The 12,624-nt window shown below is 38.4% G+C and overlaps 1 protein-coding gene across 1 annotated transcript in view; it reads left to right on the top strand.

Annotated features, from left to right (window-relative positions):
• The window catches only part of CD99L2 (CD99 molecule like 2), a 179,734-nt gene extending 170,756 nt beyond the window's left edge, over positions 1 to 8,978 (top strand). The window contains exon 11 of the mRNA XM_044682789.1: positions 8,549 to 8,978. Within this exon, the coding sequence (XP_044538724.1) occupies positions 8,549 to 8,565 (17 nt within the window). The 3' untranslated portion in view covers positions 8,566 to 8,978. The remainder of the gene's footprint in view (positions 1 to 8,548) is intronic.
• Positions 8,979 to 12,624: the final 3,646 nt, after the last annotated feature.

The following is a 12,624-nucleotide window of genomic DNA, read 5'->3' as shown; positions in this document are numbered from 1 at the left end:
GTTTTCCTTTTAGTATCCTTAGAATACTATCAGAGGGAACAATTAAGCCATCTTTTCCCCTATCTGTTTTCTATCCTATTTTTACCTGATAGCATCCTTAGCATCTGTTAGTCATGAAGGTCCACTTTCATAGAGATTTTGAAACATCCCAATTAGAAGGAAACCAAAGTTCAGGGGTAATAAGATGGGACCCTAAGTCAGACAGACCAAGTTCAAACCCTGGAAGCAAGATGCTGACTATTAATAGCAATTTAGCTGAGTATTCTATTTAGCTGAGTTTCTACATTCTCTAGCAGTAAAGTTCAGCTAGACCTAATTAAGTTTGTTTGCATTGTCTTTTGAGATCACATCAATTTCTTGGCAAATTTTGTACTGTTTCCTTGCATACCTGTGAAAGATGTAAACTTTCTTTTTTTATAAATGTTTATAATCTTGTGAATGTTTGGAATTCATTTTTCTGTAATGTGAAAAGTGATAGCCATGTATTTTAAGCTAAGATGCTTCTTCCCCTTTTTTTGTGGAACAGAGAGCCCTTTACTTTGTAGTTTGAGAATTTGGGTTTATCAAGGCAGTGGTGGCTTAGTACATTTGTTTCTTATCTAATATCTTCATTGACTATTGTTTTCCAGTATAAGCCAAGTTTCATCAGGGTGGATACTTAGGTAGTATTTAAAAACAGTAGAGTAAATGTAGAATTGTGGAATTACTTGAGATTTGCTTTAGTAAGGTGTGTGCCTGTCCTACTTTGTTTGGAAGTTTGCCTTTTTCATAATGTCTCCGGAATAGTCCCCTCATGTTTTTTCTATCATTCATTTTCCTAATGGCATCCTTAACACCTGAACTTTTGCTTTCATCTCTGCCTTCACTGGTATCCTACATCGCTTTCTCTGAGCATCCTCAGTAGAGTATTAGAGGCAACTATTAAGGCAACTCTTACCTCATATGTTTTCTGTCATCCATTCCTCATTGACTTCCTCAACAGCCATTAAATCCAAGAAGGTCCACCTTAGGTAGAGGCTGAAATGTCCTTACAGTCGTAGGAAGCCATAGCTCAGTGGTAACAAGACTGGGCTCCAAGTCAATCAGAGACGAGTTTCAATCTGCAGAAGGCAGCTGCCAATAGAGTGCCAACCATGTCTCCTATTTATTCTCCATGCCCTAGTAATAAATTTCAATTTGATATAATTAAGATCATTAGCACTGCTGTATAAGACCCCATCCATGTCATGCAGAAGTATATATTTTTCACTTCTCCTCCATATCTGTGAATGACAAGATCATTTTAAATTTTGCTAGATCTTAATGTGGAATGTATTGTATAATGCGATAGTAATCTGTTTTTAGGTATGAGGATTTTCATTTGTTCACAGCAATGTTTGTGGAATGGAGAGACCATTTCCTTTTAGATAAATGTGTATATATATGTTAAGTTATTTTACTAATAGTATCCTTAATGCCTTGCAATCAATCAAGTTTTACTTCAGATGGAGATTGATGCTCAGGTTTGGCAACAAACAAACCAACAAAAAATGAGAAGAAAAGAAAAATAGGAGCCTACCTTGCATCTGATGTTGATTCTTAATACTCTGAAGAGAAATAGAAGCCTACCCAGTTAACTTGCATTCTTTGTTTTTTCAAGTTCTTTGAGGTTTGCTCCAAAGCAAATAAGCTCCATCTCTCTCCTACTAGCCCATACATTTGCATTCTACTCAATTCCTCCTATCAATCCCCATGGTTTCCCAGTTGATGGAGATTGCAGCCTACTCTCAACCCAGAAGAAGCTGTGGCTGAGTGGGTAAAACACTGGCTCTGGAAGGTGAAGAAAGAGAGTTCAAATCCCTAGAAGGAAGAATTATTTTCACAAGTCTCTTTAGCAAGATATAATAAAAGCAATACAATAAATTTAAGAAACAAACTTCAATGAATTGGAAAGAGATCCCAAAGAAAATAAAATACTTTAAATAATAATTCATTAAATAATAAGAGATAACTTATTAAATATCAGAATTAGGCAAGGGGGAGCTGGCAACTTCTTAATTCAAGAAGACTAACACAAAGAAAACTAAATCCAAAAAAGGAAAAAATAGAAGAGAATAGGAACCATGAGTTACTTTTTATTATTTAATGAATTATTATTATGAGGTTTTTTTGTGGTGATTTCTAAGTATAGGAAAGTAGGACAGATGGAGCTTGTTAGAATACAAGTTATTGGGCTAGTATGCAAGTTACACTTACTTGAGGGCAGAAATTGAAAGGGTCCATCAATCACCACCTGCAAGAGACCTCAACAGGAAAATGCACAGGAACATCAGAGTTAAGTTGTGTAAAGTTTAAGGAGAAAAGACTACAAGCAACTAGAAACAATTTAAATACTGTGCAGCTACAATCAGACTAACACAAGAGATGGCTTAAGTGTTCCCTTCCATAGTATTCAGAGGATGGTAGGAAGAAGAAGACCACCAGTTGCATCCTTTAGAAAAAATACAGCTCTCTTGTTCCCTCTTGATTCTTCTCTTCTTTAGGTCAAACAGGATAAACTGCCTCTACCTAAAACCATAGGCAAACATTATCTGTAATGTAATAAATAAAATCAGGATTCTCATTATCACCACTACTATTTAATATTGTAGTAGAAATGCTACTTACAGCAATAAGAGAAGAAAAAATCAAGGAATTAGAATAGGGATTGAGGAAATAAAACTATTGCTCTTTGCAGATGGTACTGCAAATGATACAAATACTTTACTGTTTTCAAGTAACTTTCTCATTATTTGAGGTTTGTTTCTAACAAGCTCCATCTCTCTCCTACTTGCTTATACTTAGAAATTTGCCTTCCTATCTCCCATTGTCCACACTTCAAACTCTCACCCTACCTGTTTTCTATCACACTTTTCCTTGATGGCCTCCTTTTAATCCCCATTGTTTCTCAGTTGATGAAAACTGCATGTTGATGAAAACTCTTGTATCTGAGAAAACTATGTCTGAGTGGATAAAGCACCAGGCCTGGATGCTGAAGGAGAGTTCAGATCCTCTAGAAGGAACAATTATTTTCCAAGACTCTTCAGTAAGATAATAATAAATAAATATCATTAAAATTTATTAATTCAAGAAGAGCAAGATAAAGGAAAAACAGAAAAGAATAAGAAACATTTAAAAAGCAAGTGATCTGGAAAACAAATCAAGGAGAGACAATATAAGAATTCTTAGACTACCTGAATATTATGATCAGAAAAAGAGTTTGGACACAGTTTCCTGTAGGCTAAGAGATTTTTCTATTATATCAGCAAGATATAATAAAATATTTGAGGTTGGTTTACCTCTAACAAGCTCCATCTTGCTCAATTTGCCTATACTTAGAAATTGCATTTTACTCAATTCCTCCTTTCAATCCCCATCATTTCTCAGGTGATGGATATTGCAGCCTACTCTCAATCCAGAGGAAGCTGTGGCTAAGTGGGTAAAGCTTTGGGCCTGGTAGGTGAAAGAGGAGATATAATAAAAGCAGCACAAGGAAATTAGGAAAGAAAAGTTGAGTAGAGGCTACTAGGTTCGAATGCAAGTTACTCATTAAAAATATGATAAATCATAATAAATAATGCATTAAATAATAATAACTTATTAGAATCAGAATTGGGCAAAGGGAAACTGGAAACTTCTTTTACTCTATTGTTTTCCAGGACCAGGATTTCAAAATACCGTCTTAGTGGAATAATTTGAAATCTGTTTCTAACAAGCTCTGTCTCTGGCCTACTTGCTGATACTTAGTTTGCCTCTCTTTCTCCCACTGTCTTCACAATACTACCAGAGGCAACACTTCAATTGTCTCTTGCCCCATCTGTTCTCTATTACACATTTCCCTGATGGTCTCCTTTCAATCCCATCATTTCTCAGTTGATGGAGATTGTAGCCTCTTTCAATCCAGAGAAAGCTGTGGCTCAGTGGGCAAAGCACTGAGTCTGCTAGCAGAAAGACTAGAGTTGAAATTCCCCCCTCAAGGGAAGAAGAACTTTCTAAGACACTTCAGGAAGACATGATCAATACAATAAAATTAGGAAAGAAAGGTCAACCAATTGGAAAAAGAGATCCCAAAACTCACCAAAGAAAACCATTTATTAAAAGCAAAATAACTTAAAATAATAGATCTTTAAAAATCAGAATTGGACAAGGGGAAGCCTTCAACTTCTTAATTCAAGAAGACTAGAAGAAAATCAAATCCAAAGGAGGAAAAAATAGAAGAGAATAGGAAATGTTATTTATTATTATGAGTTATTTTCTTTGGTGAGTTCTAAGTATAGGATAGAGATGGAGCTTTTAAGAAGCAAACCAAGTCATGAGCAGACTAAGAAAGAAGAATGCAAGTGACTTGAAAAGAGTAGAGGAATTGAGTAGAGGCTAGGGAGGCTAGAATGCAAGTTACTAAGGCAGTACTCAAGTTACTCTGAAGAATATGAAGAAGGATATGGGACTGGATGCAAGTTACACTTACTTGGGGGAGGAACTTGAAAGAATCCATTCATCACTACCTGTAAAGACCCCCAAACAGCTAAACATACAGGAACATTAGAGCTAAGTTGTTTAACTTCCAGTTTAAGGTCAAAAGACTACAAACAACTAGAAAATTTAAATACTGTGTAGCTACATTCAAAATAACACAAGAGATGGCTTAAGTGTTCCCTTCCATAGTATTCTGAGGATGATGGGAGAAAAAAGAGACAAGAAGAAATCTAATTGCTCTTCTCCAGGACATCCTTTAGAAAAAGAATAACTCTCATATTCCCTCTTGATTCTTCTTTAGCCCAAACACAATAAATTACCTCCACATAAAACCATCAGCAAGCATTATCTATAATGGGCAGTAGCTAGAAGCCTAGCCAATAAAATCATGATGCCCATTATCACCCCTACTCTTCAATATTGTACTACAAATGCTAGCTATAGCAATAAGAGAAGAAGAAACTCAAGGAATTAGAATAGGCGATGAGGAAATAAAGCTATCACTCTTTGCTGATGATACTGCAAATGATACAATTACTCTCCTGTTTTCAAGTAACTTTCTCATTATTTGAGGTTTGCTTCTAACAAGCTCCATCTCTCTCCTACTTGCATGTACTTAGAAGTTTGCATTGCTATCTCCACCATTTTCAGAATATTATCAGAGGCAACATTTCAAATGTCACTTACCCCATCTTTTCTATCATACATTTTTCCAAGTGCCTCCTTTCATTCCCTATTGATTCTCAGTTGATAGAAATTGTAGCCTACTCACATCCCAGAGAAAGCTGTGGATCAGTGGGTAAAGCGCTGGGCCTGCTTCCTGAAAAAATGGTTCAAATCCCCTAGAAGGAATAATTATTTTTCAAGACAGCAAGATGATAAGAAAATTAGGAAAGAAAGATCAACCCATTGGAAAATGAGACCCCAAAACTAACCAAAGAAAACCACTCATTAAAAATATGATAGCTCATAATAACACATTAAATAATAATGACATTAAAAGTTAGAGTTGGGCAAAGGGAAACTGGCAACTTCTTTTACTCTCTGTTGTTTTCCAGTACTAGATAAGTTTCATAATCCTGTCTTAGTGGAATAATTTGAAATCTGGTTCTAACAAGCTCCATTTCTGTCCTTTCCTATACTTAGAAGTCTGCCTCTGTTTCTCACACCATATTCAGAATACTGTTGAGGAAACACCACAGTCATCTTACAACATCTGTTTTCAATCACACATTTTCCAGATGCCCTCCTTAACTTCTTTTAATCCCCATCATATCTCAGTTGATGGAGATTGCAGCCTACTTTGACCCTAGAGAAAGCTATGACTCAGTGGGTAAAGTACAGGGCTTGCTATTTGGAAAAGGAAAGTTCAAATCCCCTAGAAAGAAGAATTTTACAAGTCTGTTCAGCAAGATAAAACAAAAGCAAATTGGAAGAGAATATGAAACACATCACAAAAACAAATAACCTGGGAAACAGATGGAGGAGATATAACAATTCTTGGACTATTTAAACTTTATGATAAAAAATAGTTTGGACGGTATGTTTAGAGAAATTATGAAAGAAAATTGCCATAAAGTTTTGAAAATGGAAGATAAAATAGAACAGACCCCAACAGGAAAACTCACAGGTACATAATTGCTTAGTTTTGTAACTCCCAGGTTAAGGACAAAATACTACAAGCAACTAGAAAGAAACAATTTAAGTACTGTGGTGCTACAATCAGAATAACACAAGAGGAGCCTTAAATATTCCTTTCTATAGTATTCTGAGTCTGGTAGGAGAAAGAAAGGCAAGAAGAAGTCTAATCCCTTTTCTCCATGACATCCTGTAGAGGACAATTCTCGGGTTCCCTCTTGATTCGTCTTTGGCCCAAACAGGATAAATTGCCTCTATCTAAAACCATTAGCAAACATTATCTACTATAATAGGGACAAGCTAGAAGCCTACCCAATAAAATCAAGATACCCATTAGCACCACTACTATTCAATACTGTGCTAGAAATGTAGAAACCTACAGCAATAAGAGAAAAAGAAACTCAAGGAATTAGAATGGGCAATGAGGAAATAAAGCTAGCACTCTTAGCAGGTATTATGATGATATATTTAGAGAATCCTAGACATCAACCAAAAAAACTAAATGAAACAATTAACTTTGGCCAAGTGGCAGGATATAAAACATACCCACACCAAACACTAGCATTTCTTTATTCTACCAATAAAGCCCAACAGCCAAAAGATAGAGAAATTCCATTCAAAAATAACTGTTCGAAGTATAAAACTCCAGGGAGTCTTACCTGCCAGGACAAACTCGAGAACCATATGAACACAAGTATGAAATCCTTTTCACACAAAGATCTAAACAATAGGGAAAATATTAATTGCTCAGAAAGTTAGTATAAATGACAGTTCTACCTAAATTAATTTACCTATTCCGTGCCATACCAGAGAATCCAAAATAATTTCATAGAGCCAGAAAAAAATAGTAATAAACTTCATCTTGAAGATCAAAAGGCCTATCTCTCCTCTCCTCTATCTTCATACTCCCATCTATTCTCTCTCTCTTCTCTGCTATCTCTTATCTTCCTTATCATTCCATCCTTTCCTCTATCTCTGTTCCCTCTGTCTTTCCTGTCTTGTGTCTTCTCATCTCAATTTTCTACACTTACTATCTCTTCTCTCTTCCCCTCTATATATCTGTCTCTTCTCGTTATCTATCTCTATTTCCCAGCTTCCCTTCTTCTGTCTCTTCTATCTCTCCTCTCCTCTGTCTCTATTATACTCTCTCCTCTTTCTTCCCTCTTCTTTCTTCTCCCCTACTTTATCTCCAAAGCCTGTCTTTTCTCCTCTTCCTCTCTTCCCTCTCTATCACTATTCTCTTTGTATTGCCTCTTTTGTATCATCTCTTTGCATTCACTATCTTCTCTCTATCTTCATCTCCCCAGAGCCAGAGAAGATAGTTTTACTTATAGGATAACTTACAATCTAACCTAGACTTGTTATAACTCTTCTTATTTGTCTTCCCACCCACTTCCTCACTGTTAGAGGGAGAGGGAGAGAAGATAGAGATATCCCCATTTCTCCTTTCTCCTCACCACTAGCATAAAAGAGAGTAGGGGGGAGAAAGAAGAGAAGGGTCTCCTCTGCTCATTCTTACAAGGAGGTGAGAGGAGAAGGGTAAAGGAGATGTGAGGAAGTGAGAGGTAGAGGTGAATGGTGAAAAGAATGGCAAGGGGGTGGGGAGAAAAGAGGAAACAGAAGAGAAAAGAGAGGAGAGGAGACATGAGTAGATGAATTCTAATTTAACTCCCTCAGCCTTCTCCCCTGACCTGGTAATCCATTCAGCCCTTTCAAGTCATGAAACCCTCCTGGAGTCTGGCCACACTATGCAAGGAGAACCACAGCACAAAGTCCAGGGCAAGCTAAGTACAGTATTTCTTTAAAGCCTTTACTGTCTGTCTTAGAATCAATATTGGTATTGGTTCCAAGGGAGAAAAATGGTAAGGGTAGGCATTGGGGGTCAAGTGACTTGCACAGGGTCACACAGCTAGGAAGTGTCTGAGGCCAGAGTTGAACCTAGGACTTCCTGTCTCTAGGCCTGGTTCTCAATCCACTGAACTACCCAGCTGCCCCCTAATTACAGTATTTCTAAAGGGCAGGTTGATCCAAAGATTCCCAAGTGACAGGGTTTGAGGAGCGCACAGAAAGGCCCATTAAGTCCACGAAGACCATTTTGCATAGAGAAGACATGTAATGAACATTTTTGAGCACGGTAAAATTAGGCATACAGTGAGGCTCCAGCTCTTGGAAACATGGAATCAGCCATGTTCCTTGAGGGCAGGCATGTATGTAAGTATGATGGATGCTTGCATAACTTTACAAACATATGCTGAGGCTGTGTTTAGTGTCCATATACTGAGCTTGCAAACCCTCAAGTATTAGGTTTTCTATATGAGCCAAATGGAGCAATGGAACCAACAAGATGGTATAGAAATCTTTTTTCTTACTCCTGAAACTAACACATCTGTTTTCTGTGTGCTCCTTTACCACACAGGTGCCATTATTCAGTAGAGAGGCTGTTGGGAACCTGCTGTAAGCCAAAAGTGTTGCTCACTACCCAGACATCTTTGCTAAAGTTTTGCTTTGCTCCCAGATGCCATTCACGGTGGTTGCTGGCTGACCTTTGTCCATAACAAAGTACCTGAAGCAAGCAGCCTAAGCCAGATTAAACCAGCCTTGTGGAACCATTGCTTCTAAAAATCCTGAAAAATCCTGCTTCTGTATTCTACCTATCCCTGCAAGAGACTGACAATCTTTCCTCTCCAACTCTTCCCAAGACTACTCCCTCCCTCTTTGGTCGGTAAACTGAAATTACACTGATCTTCCTTAAGGTGTAAACCCTGCCCCATTGTACCCTCTCCTTTAGCCACTCTGATCTGCATGTCCAACCATTTCCCTTTTAATAAAGAATCTTTTAAACTCAACCAGGACTCTTTAATATTTGGGAGATGGATGGGTTTTTCACGGTTCATAGTGGAGGAAGAGACTTTTTCTTTGATTCTCATGGCCTCTCCAAAAAAACAACTTCATCTGTCTCCATGGCCTAGGCCACTAAAAGGCCAAACAAGGTTAAAACTGGATGAGTTGGCAACTGTTCTCTGCTCTCCCCACAAGCCTAAAGAAGTAACAACAAAAATGTGCTACTCAGGCTAAGTGATGGCATTTTCTGCTGTTGGACCAGAGAACTAAAGGAATTGGGGGCAGGACATGTGACAGAGGCCCAGCTAGAGCCAATTCTGTCACAGCAAAAACCCACCATCAAAAACTGTTTAAAAGAGAGAGCCCAAAAGAGGTGCCTCAAACACTGTTCATTCCCTGAGTCTGAAAGGCTAAAGCAAGAACCAAAGAAAGGTCTAGAATCACTAGAAAGGGAAGAAAAATAATGAAGAAAATGAGGGACAAATTCTGAAAACAAAACAACAAATTGAAGAGGAGGAGAGGAAGCCAAGGTCAACTCCTTGACCATTTCTCAGTAGTTCAGGGCACCACTGCAGAAATGGACCATGTATTGGAGCATGAAAGACTCACAAACGAGTACAGAAATAGTCCATGTATTCTTTTCAGACCACGATGCAATAAAAATTGCATCCAATAAAGGACCTTTGAAGTCTGGGTTAAAAAGTAATTGGAAATTTGATACACTAATCCTAAAGAATGAGGGGGTCAAAACACAAATCATAAAAACAATAATTTCATTAAAGATGACAGCAATGAGACAACAGACCAGAATTTGTGGGATGTACTCAAAGCAGTACTTTATGGGGGAAATTTATATCTCTAAATGCTTACCTCAATTAAAAAAACAAAACAAGAATAGATTAATGAATTAGGGATGCAACTTAAAAAAAACGCTATGAAAATTCCCAGACTTCCCAATTAAACACCAATGTAGAAGTGAAAAATCAAAGGAAAGATTAATAACAATGAAAGTTTAAAAATTGAGTAAAAGTTGATTTTATGACAAAACTAATAGTTTAAACCATTGGTTGATAGGATTTTTTTTTTAAACCCTCACCTTCTGTCTTGGAGTCAATACCGTGTATTGGCTCCAAGGCAGAAGAGTGATAAGGGTAGGCAATGGGGGTCACGTGACTTGCCCAGGGTCACACAGGTTGATATGATTTTTAAAAAAGAATTGCTAGTATAAAAAATTTAAAAAGGGCAAATGCACAAGTAATTAAGTTAAAACAATTATTAGGTGCTATATTGCCCAACTACCATGCCAATAAAACTGGCAATTCTAAATGAAGTGGTAAACATTTAAATATATGCATATAGACAGTTAGATAGAGCTCAGATTAATAGAAGTACTAGAATACCTGGAGATAACTTAGAATAAGAAATGGAATGAGCCATCAATGAAAAAAAGGCAGGAACAAATGGATTTATAAGTGGATTCAATCAAACACTGAAAAACCAATTCATTCTAACACTATAAAAACTATTTGAAAAAATCAGTAAGGCAGGACTCCTCTTAGATGCCTTCTGTGATGCAAATATGGTTTGGATCCCCAAAAAAGGGAAAGCAAACTCTAGACCAGTGATGGTGAACCTTTTAGGGACAAAGTGCTGGGCCCTGCCCCCACCCCAATTCCCGCGAATGGGATTAACTCTCCCTGCCCATTTTTAGATTTAATCACCAGAAGCTATACATACCACTTAAACTTAAGTATGGGGAGGTCTGTGACCCACATATTATAGCACATGAGTGACAATCAGAATCAATTGACTGCACCCTGGGCAGACCTAAGCAAAGTTTTAGCTGTAATTGGTACACATAAAGTGGGAGGAAGGCACAGGAAGTGACAAAAGGAATGGTCTTTATAAGTGGCAAGAACTTCCTGTGAGGAGCTCTTTCTGCCTTGAACTGGACCCTAGAGGAACTCTGGCCGAGGACCTTGGACTGCTTTTTATTTCTCCTTAGAACTACCACATGGGTGAGTGAAAAAAGACTGACTCCTTTCCTGGATTTTCTGAAGGGACTAACCTCAGGGGAGGCCTCCCTTCTTGAGAGAGGCTTTGTGGCTGAAGCCCTTAGATGAGCCAGGAACTAGAGCAAAATACTTAGTGTGTTAGGTTAGATATCTTACCCTATCCTCTCTGATTTTCTTACTTTCACACTCTCCTTTTGTAAATAAATTACCATAAAATAATTTGGAATTGAGTAATTAAATTCCTGGAGACCATACTTTTAAATAATTTAGTCCAACCTTTTATTTTTACCCCTTACATCCCAGACCAAGTGAAATGACTGTCCCACCCCCACATAATGTGCCACGCCCCTTCCTCCCACATGCTGGTTATGGCCCCCCCCCCCTTTGCTCCACATGGGAGGGAGAAAGTGCTCCCATTGGGTTGCTGGGTGAAGAGGTGGGTGAAGTGAGGAACATTCTCAGCAAATGTAGAGAGAGGGAGGGAGTGGCCTGAGTGTTCTGCTCCCCTCCAGCTCTGCGACCTGTGAGCTGCTCACCTTACCCCTTGTGAGCCCCCATTGGCTGCTAGGCAGAGGGGTGGGGGATGTGAAAAAATATCATCAGGCATGGTGGAGAGGGGGAAGGGAGGAGCTCCACCCGAGGTCCTCTACCTTTCTAGTAACGAACTCTGGGGGTGGGCAGTGGGGAGGAAGAATGAATACCCACAGAGATTGTGCTGCATGCCATCTTTGGCACCTGTGCCATAGATTTGCCATCACTGCTCTAGACCAGTGATGGGCAAACTTTTTAAAGAGGGGGCCAAAGGAAAGGAAATGCTCATTTGTCAGCCTGTTTCTAAGGCAACTCTTTTGAAGTTTCATTGTATTGCATCCTACTCATTGTATTCATCAGATTAGGAATAATGTTGTGCAGCCAGATAGAACATTTCAGGCCCCCCCCCCTCCAAATCTGGCCCGCGGGCGTAGTTTGCCCATCACTGCTCTGGAACATGATTTCCCTAGTGAATATTGACGCAACCATTTAAAATAAAGTACTGGCAAGGAGGCTACAGTGATATGTCACCCAAATCAGATACTGGCCAAAAGGGATTTATACCAGGAACTCAGAGCTGGCTCAGTACTGGGAAATCTCTGAGCTTTACTAACCATGCTGTAAAGAAAAACAACAAAAATGATAGACATATTAGTAGGTACAGAAAGGGCTTTTGACAAAATATTCAAAACATTAGAAAGTAAGGGAATAAAATAATGAAGCTTTATGTATGTACCAAAATATTTCTTGTAGCTCTTTGTGGTGGAAGACTTGCCAAAGAATGAGGGAACGACTAAGGAGAGAGAGTGAGAGATAAGAGAAAGAGAAAGGAGAGAAAATGAGAATGTAGGAGAAAGAAGGCAGGAAAAAGGAGAGAATGAAATAGAGAAAAGAGGAAAGGGAGGAAACGGGAAACAGGAGGAGAGTGATAGAAAAGAGAAAGGGAGAATGGAGAAAAAAAGGAATAAGGAGATGGAGAGAAGGGAGAAGTAGAACAGAGGCAGTGAGAGAAGAGAAAAATGTATAGAGGAAAAAAGAGTTTCCTAAGAAAAAATGAGGCTGGGGGCTATGGCAAGCTACACTGCAGAAGGGTTTCAAAACCTGA

The sequence above is a fragment of the Gracilinanus agilis genome, chromosome X, assembly GCF_016433145.1.
Source record: "Gracilinanus agilis isolate LMUSP501 chromosome X, AgileGrace, whole genome shotgun sequence".
Classification (NCBI taxonomy): domain Eukaryota; kingdom Metazoa; phylum Chordata; class Mammalia; order Didelphimorphia; family Didelphidae; genus Gracilinanus; species Gracilinanus agilis.
Note: the sequence above shows the minus strand (reverse complement) of the source record. Positions and strands in the feature narration are given on the sequence as shown.